This window comes from Oncorhynchus kisutch, linkage group LG13 (assembly GCF_002021735.2).
Source record: "Oncorhynchus kisutch isolate 150728-3 linkage group LG13, Okis_V2, whole genome shotgun sequence".
NCBI lineage: Eukaryota > Metazoa > Chordata > Actinopteri > Salmoniformes > Salmonidae > Oncorhynchus > Oncorhynchus kisutch.
In genome coordinates, this window is record NC_034186.2 from 779579 (window position 1) to 795618 (window position 16040).

Genomic DNA, 16040 nt, shown 5'->3' on the forward strand with positions numbered 1-16040 from the left:
ACATTATAATGGAGTATAGTGGGAGCCCCTTGAATACATACATTATAATGGAGTATAGTGGGAGCACCTTGAATACATACATTATAATGGAGTATAGTGGGAGCACCTTGAATACATACATTACAATGGAGTATAGTGGGAGCATGGAGTATAGTGGGAGCATGGAGTATAGTGGGAGCCCCTTGAATACATACATTATAATGGAGTATAGTGGGAGCACCTTGAATACATACATTATAATGGACTATAGTGGGAGCACCTTGAATACATACATTATAATGGAGTATAGTGGGAGCATGGAGTATAGTGGGAGCACCTTGAATACATACATTATAATGGAGTATAGTGGGAGCCCCTTGAATACATACATTATAATGGAGTATAGTGGGAGCATGGAGTATAGTGGGAGCCCCTTGAATACATACATTATAATGGAGTATAGTGGGAGCATGGAGTATAGTGGGAGCCCCTTGAATACATACATTATAATGGAGTATAGTGGGAGCCCCTTGAATACATACATTATAATGGAGTATAGTGGGAGCATGGAGTATAGTGGGAGCACCTTGAATACATACATTATAATGGAGTATAGTGGGAGCATGGAGTATAGTGGGGAGCCCCTTGAATACATACATTATAATGGACTATAGTGGGAGCCCCTTGAATACATTGTTCTTTGACATGACAACGAATGAATAAGCCAAGGAGGAATTATTGACATGGTAGGAACCAGAGTATTGGGCAGTGTTTCCCAGGGGACCCTGATTAGATGTTACATTACATGTTTTCTATTACCTCATGTAGCTGGCTAGCTAGGGCTGTCCCCGAAATAAATAAATAAAAATAAGGGTCGTCTGTTCTTTCGACCAAATTTGTAAAAAGTGTGTATTTCCCGTTTCCTGTCTCTCTCTCTGTGTGACTAGCACCGTATCAATGCCCATGATTTTGGAATGAGATGTTGGACGAGCAGGTGTCCACATACTTTTGGTCATGTAGTGTATGTTCATCTCAAAATTGGAAAGGCACTCGCACATCTGAGCGACCTCTGTTGCAGGCGCATTGTAACAGCAGAAGAAGAAACCCACAACAACCTAATGCTTAAGAGCAGTGTATGTTAAACTCCGACAGGAAATGGGTTTATGATACAGCAGCCGTAATGAAACAACAGGAGAAATGATCACTTCGGTGCTGATGAGGATGTTGTTGTTGAACCTACCAGGCTCCCATGCTGGTCCATGCCCTGACCTCCAGGAAGATAGTGAAGCTGGCAGCTCATCCAGACGGACAGCACTACCTGGCCCTGTCGGCCAACGGAGAGGTCTTCTCCTGGGGCTGTGGAGACGGGGGCCGCCTGGGCCATGGAGACACCACGTAAGTTACTACACTGCACTTCAAAAACATACTTATGACCAGATTTCTTCTGCATGTCTACTAAATTCATAAATTATAGTCCAGTTAATGTCTGAGACCTCAGAAGTTACATTGACGTCACCGGCTCACCACACCAGCTCATCATAGCCTGCTAGGTTCCTCTGCTCCTAGCTGTCCTAGGTATCATAGCCTGTTCCTCTGCTCCTAGCTGTCCTAGGTATCATAGCCTGCTAGGTTCCTCTGCTCCTAGCTGTCCTAGGTATCATAGCCGGTTCCTCTGCTCCTAACTGTCCTAGGTATCATAGCCTGCTAGGTTCCTCTGCTCCTAACTGTCCTAGGTATCATAGCCTGCTAGGTTCCTCTGCTCCTAACTGTCCTAGGTATCATAGCCTGCTAGGTTCCTCTGCTCCTAGCTGTCCTAGGTATCATAGCCTGCTAGGTTCCTCTGCTCCTAGCTGTCCTAGGTATCATAGCCTGCTAGGTTCCTCTGCTCCTAGCTGTCCTAGGTATCATAACCTGTTCCTCTGCTCCTAGCTGTCCTAGGTATCATAGCCGGTTCCTCTGCTCCTAGCTGTCCTAGGTATCATAACCTGTTCCTCTGCCCCACCAGGTATCTGGAGGAGCCAGCAGTGATCACAGCGTTCACAGGGAAGCAGACAGGGAAGAATGTGGTGCAGGTAGCCTGTGGGAGCACCTACAGTGCTGCCATCACAGCTGATGGAGAGCTGTACACCTGGGGCAGGGGTAACTACGGACGGCTGGGACACGGTGAGAACTCTCAGCTGTTTCTCCTGGACTAGACCTACCCACTACTGGACTAGACCTACCCACTACTGGACTAGACCTACCCACTACTGGACTAGACCTACCCACTACTGGACTAGACCTGGACTAGACCTACCCACTACTGGACTAGACCTGGACTAGACCTACCCACTACTGGACTAGACCTACCCACTACCGGACTAGACCTGGACTAGACCTGGACTAGACCTGGGGCAGGGGTAACTACGGACGGCTGGGACACGGTGAGAACTCTCAGCTGTTTCTCCTGGACTAGACCTACCCACTACTGGACTAGACCTGGACTAGACCTGGACTAGACCTACCCACTACTGGACTAGACCTGGGGCAGGGGTAACTACGGACGGCTGGGACATGGTGAGAACTCTCAGCTGTTTCTCCTGGACTAGACCTACCCACTACCGGACTAGACCTGGACTAGACCTGGGGCAGGGGTAACTACGGACGGCTGGGACACGGTGAGAACTCTCAGCTGTTTCTCCTGGACTAGACCTACCCACTACTGGACTAGACCTGGACTAGACCTGGGGCAGGGGTAACTACGGACGGCTGGGACACGGTGAGAACTCTCAGCTGTTTCTCCTGGACTAGACCTACCCACTACTGGACTAGACCTACCCACTACTGGACTAGACCTACCCACTACTGGACTAGACCTACCCACTACTGGACTAGACCTACCCACTACTGGACTAGACCTACCCACTACCGGACTAGACCTAACCACTACTGGACTAGACCTACCCACTACTGGACTAGACCTGGACTAGACCTACCCACTACCGGACTAGACCTACCCACTATTGGACTAGACCTACCACACTATTGGACTATACCTACCCACTACTGGACTAGACCTAACCACTACTGGACTATACCTACCCACTACTGGACTAGACCTACCCACTACTGGACTAGACCTACCCACTACTGGACTAGACCTAACCACTACTGGACTAGACCTACCCACTACCGGACTAGACCTAACCACTACTGGACTAGACCTAACCACTACTGGACTAGACCTAACCACTACTGGACTAGACCTACCCACTACTGGACTAGACCTAACCACTACTGGACTAGACCTACCCACTACCGGACTAGACCTAACCACTACTGGACTAGACCTGGACTAGACCTAACCACTACCGGACTAGACCTACCCACTATTGGACTAGACCTACCCACTACTGGACTAGACCTAACCACTACTGGACTAGACCTACCCACTACTGGACTAGACCTGGACTAGACCTAACCACTACCGGACTAGACCTGGACTAGACCTACCCACTACTGGACTAGACCTACCCACTACTGGACTAGACCTACCCACTATTGGACTAGACCTACCCACTATTGGACTAGACCTACCCACTATTGGACTAGACCTACCCACTATTGGACTAGACCTAACCACTATTGGACTAGACCTACCCACTACCGGACTAGACCTGGACTAGACCTAACCACTACCGGACTAGACCTACCCACTACCGGACTAGACCTGGACTAGACCTAACCACTATTGGACTATACCTACCCACTATTGGACTAGACCTACCCACTACTGGACTAGACCTACCCACTATTGGACTAGACCTACCCACTATTGGACTAGACCTACCCACTATTGGACTAGACCTACCCACTACCGGACTAGACCTGGACTAGACCTACCCACTACCGGACTAGACCTACCCACTACCGGACTAGACCTGGACTAGACCTGGACTAGACCTACCCACTACTGGACTAGACCTACCCACTACTGGACTAGACCTACCCACTACTGGACTAGACCTACCCACTACTGGACTAGACCGAACCACTACTGGACTAGACCGAACCACTACTGGACTAGACCGAACCACTACCGGACTAGACCTGGACTAAACCTACCCACTACTGGACTAGACCTGGACTAGACCTACCCACTACTGGACTAGACCTACCCACTACTGGACTAGACCTACCCACTACTGGACTAGACCGAACCACTACTGGACTAGACCGAACCACTACTGGACTAGACCGAACCACTACTGGACTAGACCGAACCACTACTGGACTAGACCGAACCACTACTGGACTAGACCGAACCACTACTGGACTAGACCGAACCACTACTGGACTAGACCGAACCACTACCGGACTAGACCTGGACTAGACCTAACCACTACTGGACTAGACCTAACCACTACTGGACTAGACCTGGACTAGACCTAACCACTACCGGACTAGACCTGGACTAGACCTAACCACTACTGGACTAGACCTAACCACTACTGGACTAGACCTAACCACTACTGGACTAGACCTAACCACTACCGGACTAGACCTGGACTAGACCTAACCACTACTGGACTAGACCTAACCACTACTGGACTAGACCTAACCACTACCGGACTAGACCTGGACTAGACCTAACCACTACTGGACTAGACCTAACCACTACTGGACTAGACCTAACCACTACTGGACTAGACCTAACCACTACTGGACTAGACCTAACCACTACTGGACTAGACCTAACCACTACTGGACTAGACCTAACCACTACTGGACTAGACCTGGACTAGACCTAACCACTACTGGACTAGACCTAACCACTACTGGACTAGACCTAACCACTACTGGACTAGACCTAACCACTACTGGACTAGACCTAACCACTACTGGACTAGACCTAACCACTACCGGACTAGACCTAACCATTCAGAGCTGCTCTTTAAACTCTGACTTTATCATGAGGACAAGCATAGCTTTCTGTTCCCTATCAGGATATTAAAGATCAGCTAATGTCTTGCTGTATTAGAATGATGTCTTTGAGTCTGGGCTTTGTGACTGACCATGTTGTCTCTGTAGGGTCCAGTGAAGACCAGACTATTCCCATGCTGGTGACCGCTCTAAAGGGACTGAAGGTGCTGGATGTGGCCTGCGGCAGTGGAGACGCACAGACCCTGGCTGTCACAGAGAACGGTGAGAGGAGAGAGACAGGGGACTGAGACACTAGGATCAATTTACTATGGAATACTGGGGACCGAGACACTAGGATCAATTTGCTATGGAACACTGGGGACTGAGACGCTAGGATCAATTTACTATGGAATACTGGGGACTGAGACACTAGGATCAATTTACTATGGAATACTGGGGACTGAGACACTAGGATCAATTACTATGGAATACTGGGGACTGAGACACTAGGATCAATTACTATGGAATACTGGGGACTGAGACACTAGGATCAATTACTATGGAATACTGGGGACTGAGACACTAGGATCAATTACTATGGAATACTGGGGACTGAGACACTAGGATCAATTACTACGGAATATTTTCTGGGCCTTATCCTTCACTTCAGTCATATATGTTAATTCATGTGTAACACTTTTTGATTGAAAGTTGTAAGACCGGGTATTTGCCTCTCGTAGAAAGTAATTTCCCTGTAGTAGACAAGTATTTCCTCACAACTTGAAGGTGTCAAACTTTTTCCATATTTTACCCCATTGTAATGTTCGCTCCTTACCTCTCTCCCTTCAGGCCAGGTGTGGTCGTGGGGGGATGGGGACTATGGGAAGCTGGGTCGTGGAGGCAGCGACGGCTGTAAGACCCCAAAGCTGGTGGAGAAGCTTCAGGACCTGGATATAGTGAAGGTGTGCTGTGGGAGTCAGTTCTCTGTAGCACAGACCAAGGATGGTCAGGTGTACACCTGGGGGAAAGGAGACAACCAGCGCCTCGGCCACGGCACCGAGGAACATGTCCGTTACCCCAAACTGCTGGACAGTCTACAAGGTTAGTAGCTTTTCGGCTCAGTACACCATAGCTTTACAACATGTTGTTTACTGAATTCCAGTGGGGAGGATTCCTAGTTGGAGGTTCCCCATTCCATCCTGATTCCAGGATTAGGGTTAACCCAACCAGGTGTTTATGGACTGTTGAACAGTATGGCGTTAAATGGTCAAAATGGGTTCTAAACTTGACATATTGGTAATTATCAGGTATCGTATTGGACGTTTGAGTGCCATAGTCTAGTTTCTACACCAGAAGTAAATGATGATTCATCACTCTAGAGAACAAGTTTCCACTGCTCCATAGTCCAATGGCGGTGAGCTTTACACCACTCCAGCCTACGCTTGGCATTGTGCATGGTGATCTTAGGCTTTGTGTGCGGCTGCTCTGCCATGGAAACCCATTTCATGAAGCTCCCGACTAACAGTTCTTGTTCTGACGTTGCTTCCAGAGGCAGTTTGGAACTCAGTAGTGAGTGTTGCAACCGAGGACAGATTATTTTTACGCTCTACGTGCTTCAGCACTTCACGGTCTCGTTCTGTGAGGTTGTGTGGCCTATCACTCGGCGGTTCTGTTCTGTGAGGTTGTGTGGCCTATCACTCGGCGGTTCTGTTCTGTGAGGTTGTGTGGCCCACCACTCGGTGGTCCCATTCTGTGAGGTTGTGTGGCCAACCACTCGGCGGTTCTGTTCTGTGAGGTTGTGTAGCCCACCACTCGGCCAGTCCCGTTCTGTGAGGTTGTGTAGCCCACCACTCGGCCAGTCCCGTTCTGTGAGGTTGTGTGGCCCACCACTCGGTGGTCCCATTCTGTGAGGTTGTGTGGCCTACCACTCGGCCAGTCCCGTTCTGTGAGGTTGTTTAGCCCACCACTCGGCCAGTCCCGTTCTGTGAGGTTGTGTAGCCCACCACTCGGCCAGTCCCGTTCTGTGAGGTTGTGTAGCCCACCACTCGGTGGTCCCGTTCTGTGAGGTTGTGTAGCCCACCACTCGGCCAGTCCCGTTTTGTGAGGTTGTGTGGCCCACCACTCGGTGGTCCCATTCTGTGAGGTTGTGTGGCCTACCACTCGGCCAGTCCCGTTCTGTGAGGTTGTGTAGCCCACCACTCGGCCAGTCCCGTTCTGTGAGGTTGTGTGGCCTACCACTCGGCGGTTCTGTTCTGTGAGGTTGTGTGGCCCACCACTCGGTGGTCCCATTCTGTGAGGTTGTGTGGCCAACCACTCGGCGGTTCTGTTCTGTGAGGTTGTGTAGCCCACCACTCGGCCAGTCCCGTTCTGTGAGGTTGTGTAGCCCACCACTCGGCCAGTCCCGTTCTGTGAGGTTGTGTGGCCCACCACTCGGTGGTCCCATTCTGTGAGGTTGTGTGGCCTACCACTCGGCCAGTTCTGTGAGGTTGTGTAGCCCACCACTCGGCCAGTCCCGTTCTGTGAGGTTGTGTAGCCCACCACTCGGCCAGTCCCGTTCTCTGAGGTTGTGTAGCCCACCACTCGGCCAGTCCCGTTCTGTGAGGTTGTGTGGCCCACCACTCGGTGGTCCCATTCTGTGAGGTTGTGTGGCCTACCACTCGGCCAGTCCCGTTCTGTGAGGTTGTTTAGCCCACCACTCGGTGGTCCCATTCTGTGAGGTTGTGTGGCCTACCACTCGGCCAGTCCCGTTCTGTGAGGTTGTTTAGCCCACCACTCGGCCAGTCCCGTTCTGTGAGGTTGTGTAGCCCACCACTCGGCCAGTCCCGTTCTGTGAGGTTGTGTAGCCCACCACTCGGTGGTCCCGTTCTGTGAGGTTGTGTGGCCCACCACTCGGTGGTCCTGTTCTGTGAGGTCGTGTGGCCCACCACTCGGTGGTCCCGTTCTGTGAGGTTGTGTAGCCCACCACTCGGCCAGTCCCGTTCTGTGAGGTTGTGTGGCCTACCACTCGGCCAGTCCCGTTCTGTGAGGTTGTGTAGCCCACCACTCGGTGGTCCCATTCTGTGAGGTTGTGTGGCCCACCACTCGGTGGTCCCATTCTGTGAGGTTGTGTGGCTCACCACTCGGTGGTCCCATTCTGTGAGGTTGTGTAGCCCACCACTCGGTGGTCCCGTTCTGTGAGGTTGTGTAGCCCACCACTCGGCCAGTCCCGTTCTGTGAGGTTGTGTGGCTCACCACTCGGTGGTCCCGTTCTGTGAGGTTGTGTAGCCCACCACTCGGTGGTCCCATTCTGTGAGGTTGTGTGGCTCACCACTCGGTGGTCCCATTCTGTGAGGTTGTGTGGCCCACCACTCGGCCGGTCCCATTCTGTGAGGTTGTGTAGCCCACCACTCGGCCAGTCCCGTTCTGTGAGGTTGTGTAGCCCACCACTCGGTGGTCCCGTTCTGTGAGGTTGTGTGGCCCACCACTCGGTGGTCCCGTTCTGTGAGGTTGTGTAGCCCACCACTCGGCCAGTCCCGTTCTGTGAGGTTGTGTGGCCCACCACTCGGTGGTCCCGTTCTGTGAGGTTGTTTAGCCCACCACTCGGCCAGTCCCGTTCTGTGAGGTTGTGTGGCTCACCACTGAGCTGTTGTTGGTCCTAGACGTTTCCACTTTACATTAACAGCACAGTTGACCGGGGCAAGTCGAGTAGGGCAGAAATTTTACCAACTACACTTGTTGGAAAGATGGCATCCTATGACGGTGCCACGTTGAAAGTCACTGAGCTCTTCAGTAAGGCCGTTCTACTGCCAATGTTTGCTTGGCTCTGTGCTTGAATTCATGCACTTGTCAGTAATGGGTGTGGCTGAAATGGCCGAATCCACTCATTTTGAAAGTGTGACCACATACTTTTGGGTGTATATAGTGTATGTAATAAAAAATCTAATTTAAGTTTGGCTCCATTTTCAGGCGGCTCTCATGTCAGCATTAGACTGGACACCTACACTTTGACATGACAGGCTAGTTATTTATGTACATTTTCTATATAGAATAAGCTAGTGTTTTTCTGGATTTCTGTAAAACCGGTGAACTTCCATCCCACTGTCCCGTTTGAAAGGAGTCGTGGACTCTTATTGCCCCTGTCTCTTTGTCCTCTACCTCTAGGGAAGAAAGTGGTGGACATCGCGGTCGGCTCCACTCACTGTCTGGCGCTGACTGATGAAGGAGAGGTCCACAGCTGGGGCAGCAACGACAAGCTACAGCACTTTGATACTTTGTTCTCCAACAAGAAGCAGCCCAAGGCTCTGCCAGGCCTCAACTCCAAACACATAGTGGGCATCTCCTGTGGGCCAGGACAGGTGAGAGAGTTCAGATGTCTTTCACCAGGGGAATAATGTCATGGTTCTGTATAAGGCATATAGAAACTCCAAAGGATAACCTTTGATGGGGGATGGGGCCACGCGTCGATGGGGGATGGGGCCACGCGTCGATGGGGGATGGGGCCACGCGTCGATGGGGGATGGGGCCACGCGTCGATGGGGGATGGGGCCACGCGTCGATGGGGGATGGGGCCACGCGTCGATGGGGGATGGGGCCACGCGTCGATGGGGGATGGGGCCACGCGTCGCGTCGATGGGGATGGGGCCACGCGTCGATGGGGGATGGGGCCACGCGTCGATGGGGAATGGGGCCACGCGTCGATGGGGGATGGGGCCACGCGTCGATGGGGGGGGGGACGGGGCCACGCGTCGATTGGGGGGGGGGGACGGGGCCACGCGTCGATGGGGGGGGGGACGGGGCCACGCGTCGATGGGGGGGGGGGGGACGGGGCCACGCGTCGATGGGGGGGGGGGGGGGCACGCGTCGATGGGGGGGACGGGGCCACGCGTCGATATGGGGGGGGGGGGGGGGGGGGGGCACGCGTCTGGGGGGGGGGGACCGCACATTGATGGGGACACACTTTGATGGGAGATGGGGCCACGCGTTGATGGGGGGTGGGGCCACGCGTTGATGGGGGGGATGGGGCCACGCTTTGATGGGGGGGATGGGGCCACGCTTTGATGGGGGGGATGGGCCACGCTTTGATGGGGGGGATGGGGCCACGCTTTGATGGGGGGGATGGGGCCACGCTTTGATGGGGGGGATGGGGCCACGCGCTTCGATGGGGGGGATGGGCCACGCGCGTCGATGGGGGGGATGGGGCCACGCGCGTCGATGGGGGGGATGGGGCCACGCGCGTCGATGGGGGGGGATGGGGCCACGCGCGTCGATGGGGGGGGGGGGGGGCACGCGTCGATGGGGGGGACAGGGCCACGCGTCGATGGGGGGGGGGGGGGCACGCGTCTGGGGGGGGGGGACGGGCACGCGTCTGGGGGGGGGGGACGCACATTGATGGGGACACACTTTGATGGGAGATGGGGCCACGCGTTGATGGGGGGTGGGGCCACGCGTTGATGGGGGGTGGGGCCACGCGTTGATGGGGGGTGGGGCCACGCGTTGATGGGGGGTGGGGCCACGCGTTGATGGGGGGTGGGGCCACGCGTTGATGGGGGTGGGGCCACGCGTTGATGGGGGGTGGGGCCACGCGTTGATGGGGGGTGGGGCCACGCGTTGATGGGGGGTGGGGCCACGCGTTGATGGGGGGTGGGGCCACGCGTTGATGGGGGGTGGGGCCACGCGTTGATGGGGGGTGGGGCCACGCGTTGATGGGGGGTGGGGCCACGCGTTGATGGGGGGTGGGGCCACGCGTTGATGGGGGGTGGGGCCACGCGTTGATGGGGGGTGGGGCCACGCTTTGATGGGGGGTGGGGCCACGCGTTGATGGGGAATGGGGCCACGCGTTGATGGGGGATGGGGCCACGCGTCGATGGGGGGGATGGGGCCACGCGTCGATGGGGGATGGGGCCACGCGTCGATGGGGGATGGGGCCACGCGTTGATGGGGGGGATGGGGCCACGCTTTGATGGGGGGGATGGGGCCACGCTTTGATGGGGGGGATGGGGCCACGCTTTGATGGGGGGGATGGGGCCACGCTTTGATGGGGGATGGGGCCACGCGTTGATGGGGGATGGGGCCACAAAACATCTGAAACAATCATAAGGGACCGGTGGGTCGCGGGTCTGAGGGGTCTGCTACCCGCATCCATACCCTCACATGCAGTTATGCCAAAAGTGTCCCCCTATCAAAAAAAGTATCCACCCTCCAAAAAATGCCTGACTTGTTTTAAAAATAGTGACATTTGGGAGATGGTTTCCTTTTCAAATAACCTAAAGGGAGAGTTTGTATCCTGAATAAAGGGAGAGGTTGTATCCTGAATAAAGGGAGAGGTTGTATCCTGAATAAAGGGAGAGGTTGTATCCTGAATAAAGGGAGAGGTTGTATCCTGAATAAAGGGAGAGGTTGTATCCTGAATAAAGGGAGAGGTTGTATCCTGAATAAAGGGAGAGGTTGTATCCTGAATAAAGGGAGAGGTTGTATCCTGAATAAAGGGAGAGGTTGTATCCTGAATAAAGGGAGAGGTTGTATCCTGAATAAAGGGAGAGGTTGTATCCTGAATAAAGGGAGAGGTTGTATCCTGAATAAAGGGAGAGGTTGTATCCTGAATAAAGGGAGAGTTGTATCCTGAATAAGGGAGAGGTTGTATCCTGAATAAAGGGAGAGGTTGTATCCTGAATAAAGGGAGAGGTTGTATCCTGAATAAAGGGAGAGGTTGTATCCTGAATAAAGGGAGAGGTTGTATCCTGAATAAAGGGAGAGGTTGTATCCTGAATAAAGGGAGAGGTTGTATCCTGAATAAAGGGAGAGGTTGTATCCTGAATAAAGGGAGAGGTTGTATCCTGAATAAAGGGAGAGGTTGTATCCTGAATAAAGGGAGAGGTTGTATCCTGAATAAAGGGAGAGGTTGTATCCTGAATAAAGGGAGAGGTTGTATCCTGAATAAAGGGAGAGGTTGTATCCTGAATAAAGGGAGAGGTTGTATCCTGAATAAAGGGAGAGGTTGTAACCTGAATAAAGGGAGAGGTTGTAACCTGAATAAAGGGAGAGGTTGTAACCTGAATAAAGGGAGAGGTTGTAACCTGAATAAAGGGAGAGGTTGTAACCTGAATAAAGGGAGAGGTTGTAACCTGAATAAAGGGAGAGGTTGTAACCTGAATAAAGAGAGAGGTTGTAACCCGAATAAAGGGAGAGGTTGTAACCCGAATAAAGGGAGAGGTTGTAACCCGAATAAAGGGAGAGGTTGTAACCCGAATAAAGGGAGAGGTTGTAACCCGAATAAAGGGAGAGGTTGTAACCTGAATAAAGGGAGAGGTTGTATCCTGAATAAAGGGAGAGGTTGTAACCCGAATAAAGGGAGAGGTTGTAACCCGAATAAAGGGAGAGGTTGTAACCTGAACAAAGGGAGAGGTTGTAACCTGAATAAAGGGAGAGGTTGTAACCTGAATAAAGGGAGAGGTTGTAACCCGAATAAAGAGAGAGGTTGTAACCCGAATAAAGGGAGAGGTTGTATCCTGAATAAAGGGAGAGGTTGTATCCTGAATAAAGGGAAAAAGGCCATTCTTGAACATGGGGTGAGACATTCTTACTAATTGACTAGAGAACCAGTTTGGAGTTATGTATAACTGTTGTATGACTGAAGCCTTTAGTGAGGATCCTAATGCTTTAATATTGAATCATTTCTGCCTCCGAATTCATGTTCATTATATAAATAGGACCGTTTTATTCTTTATTTTCATATAATTGTAACAGGTCGCTAGTTGCAGGCAAGGCCATAAGTAAGAGGTTAAACTGGGATATGACTAAAGAGTTCATCAGGAGGATTATTCAACAAATAGACAGGTATTTTTCGATAGCAAGGTCTTATCTATTTTTGGACAACGTTCTATTATCATCTATTTGTAGTGAGATACTCTTTATTCATATCCTGAAAGAAATTATGTCCACATCCCCATCAGACCGTTTTATTGGTTAACTCCACGGTAGAAGTAGCATTTCCAGTGATCCAGTACGTAATATAAAACACATCCATAGAGAATGTTTCTAGATCCTGAGGCTGTAGAGGGATGCAAGTTGTGATTTAAAAAGAAACAACACGAACTGTCATATGAACTTGTTGATTTAATTTAATTTACCCACATCAGATATATAGGCAACACAAATAATAAATTACAAGTTTGTTGAGAGAACAGAAGTATGAATGATAAGTAAAGTATACATGAGAGGGGGACAGTCTTGACAGAAGTAGGGTATGGGTGATTTTAAAAACATCTTAGTCCTGGCGTGTGGGGTGGAGATCTAGGTCCTGGCGTGTGGGGTGGAGATCTAGGTCCTGGCGTGTGGGGTGGAGATCTAGGTCCTGGCGTGTGGGGTGGAGATCTAGGTCCTGGCGTGTGGGGTGGAGATCTAGGTCCTGGCGTGTGGGGTGGAGATCTCGGTTCTGGCGTGTGGGGTGGAGATCTCGGTTCTGGCGTGTGGGGTGGAGATCTCAGTTCTGGCGTGTGGGGTGGAGATCTAGGTCCTGGCGTGTGGGGTGGAGATCTCGGTTCTGGCGTGTGGGGTGGAGATATAGGTCCTGGCGTGTGGGGTGGAGATCTAGGTCCTGGCGTGTGGGGTGGAGATCTAGGTCCTGGCGTGTGGGGTGGAGATCTCGGTTCTGGCGTGTGGGGTGGAGATCTCAGTTCTGGCGTGTGGGGTGGAGATCTAGGTCCTGGCGTGTGGGGTGGAGATCTCGGTTCTGGCGTGTGGGGTGGAGATATAGGTCCTGGCGTGTGGGGTGGAGATCTAGGTCCTGGCGTGTGGGGTGGAGATCTCGGTTCTGGCGTGTGGGGTGGAGATCTCGGTTCTGGCGTGTGGGGTGGAGATCTCGGTTCTGGCGTGTGGGGTGGAGATCTAGGTCCTGGCGTGTGGGGTGGAGATCTAGGTCCTGGCGTGTGGGGTGGAGATCTAGGTCCTGGCGTGTGGGGTGGAGATCTAGGTCCTGGCGTGTGGGGTGGAGATCTAGGTCCTGGCGTGTGGGGTGGAGATCTAGGTCCTGGCGTGTGGGGTGGAGATCTCGGTTCTGGCGTGTGGGGTGGAGATCTCAGTTCTGGCGTGTGGGGTGGAGATCTAGGTCCTGGCGTGTGGGGTGGAGATCTCGGTTCTGGCGTGTGGGGTGGAGATATAGGTCCTGGCGTGTGGGGTGGAGATCTAGGTCCTGGCGTGTGGGGTGGAGATCTCGGTTCTGGCGTGTGGGGTGGAGATCTCGGTTCTGGCGTGTGGGGTGGAGATCTCGGTTCTGGCGTGTGGGGTGGAGATATAGGTCCTGGCGTGTGGGGTGGAGATCTAGGTCCTGGCGTGTGGGGTGGAGATCTAGGTCCTGGCGTGTGGGGTGGAGATCTAGGTCCTGGCGTGTGGGGTGGAGATCTAGGTCCTGGCGTGTGGGGTGGAGATCTAGGTCCTGGCGTGTGGGGTGGAGATCTCGGTTCTGGCGTGTGGGGTGGAGATCTCAGTTCTGGCGTGTGGGGTGGAGATCTAGGTCCTGGCGTGTGGGGTGGAGATCTCGGTTCTGGCGTGTGGGGTGGAGATATAGGTCCTGGCGTGTGGGGTGGAGATCTAGGTCCTGGCGTGTGGGGTGGAGATCTCGGTTCTGGCGTGTGGGGTGGAGATCTCGGTTCTGGCGTGTGGGGTGGAGATCTCGGTTCTGGCGTGTGGGGTGGAGATATAGGTCCTGGCGTGTGGGGTGGAGATCTAGGTCCTGGCGTGTGGGGTGGAGATCTAGGTCCTGGCGTGTGGGGTGGAGATCTCGGTTCTGGCGTGTGGGGTGGAGATCTCGGTTCTGGCGTGTGGGGTGGAGATCTCGGTTCTGGCGTGTGGGGTGGAGATCTCGGTTCTGGCGTGTGGGGTGGAGATCTCGGTTCTGGCGTGTGGGGTGGAGATCTCGGCCCTGGCGTGTGGGGTGGAGATCTCGGCCCTGGCGTGTGGGGTGGAGATCTCGGTAGATACGGTAGGCATCTCAGAGCATGGCAGGAACCCATAGAGGACAGAAGGTGGGTTCAGGTCTGAGGAAGGGATACGGTAGGCTTCTCAGAGCATGGCAGGAACCCATCGATTCTGAAGAACAGAGTTAAAGGGAAAGAGGGGTGTGAAAGGATGCAGAAGGAAAACACAGATTACAGGGAGATCTGCTCAGGTCTACACATGTGTGTTGGGTGTTGGGGCCAGGGGTTGATTTGGGATCCAGGGATAAGCTCTTTATTTGTCTTCGATTCCTCACGTCCTCCTGGTCTGTGGGGCAGCGCAGGGCCCTCCTGGTCTGTGGGGCAGCGCGTGGCCCTCCTGGTCTGTGGGGCAGCGCGTGGCCCTCCTGGTCTGTGGGGCAGCGCAGGGCCCTCCTGGTCTGTGGGGCAGCGCAGGGCCCTCCTGGTCTGTGGGGCAGCGCAGGGCCCTCCTGGTCTGTGGGGCAGCGCGTGGCCCTCCTGGTCTGTGGGGCAGCGCGTGGCCCTTCTATTATCTGGCCATTGTTTTAATGGTTGACACTGACCCCTGTCTGTTTTCTGCTGGTCTTGTGTCCATAGAGCTTTGCGTGGTCCTCCTGTTCAGAGTGGTCTGTGGGGCAGCGCGTGCCCTTCGTAGTGGACGTGTGCCCTGTGACCTTTGAGCAGCTGGATCTGCTCTTGCGGCAGGTGAGCGAGGGCATGGACGGCTCTTCTGATTGGCCCCCGCCGCAGGAGAAGGAGTGCATGGTGGTTGCCTCTCTTAACCTGCTCAGGCTACAGGTAAGGAGGCTTTTCACAGTCTGCTGTTCTAAAACACTACAATATGAGATTATTTATAGATTGTCCTGGATGACTTGATTTGTCTGATATGAAAATACTCTTCCAAAAAGTGTTTCAAATGTTTTTCTCCAAACTGGAGAATGTGTAGTCTGATGTTTTATGTCTGTAGCTCCATGCAGCCATCAGTAACCAGATGGACCCTGAGGAGTTGGGTCTGGGTCTGGGCAGCGGGCTGCTCAACAACCTGAAGCAGACCGTGGTGACGCTAGCCTCCAACGCTGGAGTCCTCAACACCGTCCAGGCAGCTGCCCAGGCCGTGCTACAGAGTGGTTGGTCAGTGCTGCTCCCTACTGCAGAGGAGAGGGCCAGGGCTCTGTCCTCACTACTACCCAACACAGGTCAGTTTGCCTCTTAGCAGATACTATTATCTGA

At 53.3% G+C, this 16040-nt stretch overlaps 1 protein-coding gene across 10 annotated transcripts in view; it reads left to right on the top strand.

Annotated features, from left to right (window-relative positions):
- herc2 (HECT and RLD domain containing E3 ubiquitin protein ligase 2) overlaps positions 1–16040 on the top strand; it is a 183060-nt gene that overhangs the window by 39828 nt on the left and 127192 nt on the right. For 9 of the 10 annotated variants that reach the window (XM_031838148.1, XM_031838142.1, XM_031838141.1 and 6 more), the window contains 7 exons: positions 1223–1374; positions 1985–2142; positions 5050–5163; positions 5731–5982; positions 9022–9215; positions 15408–15608; positions 15778–16006. In XM_031838148.1, coding sequence (XP_031694008.1) covers positions 1223–1374; positions 1985–2142; positions 5050–5163; positions 5731–5982; positions 9022–9215; positions 15408–15608; positions 15778–16006 — 1300 coding nt within the window. Of the gene's footprint in view, positions 1–1222; positions 1375–1984; positions 2143–2675; positions 2738–5049; positions 5164–5730; positions 5983–9021; positions 9216–15407; positions 15609–15777; positions 16007–16040 lie in introns of those variants that run through there. The other variant, XM_031838149.1, reaches the window with a different exon arrangement.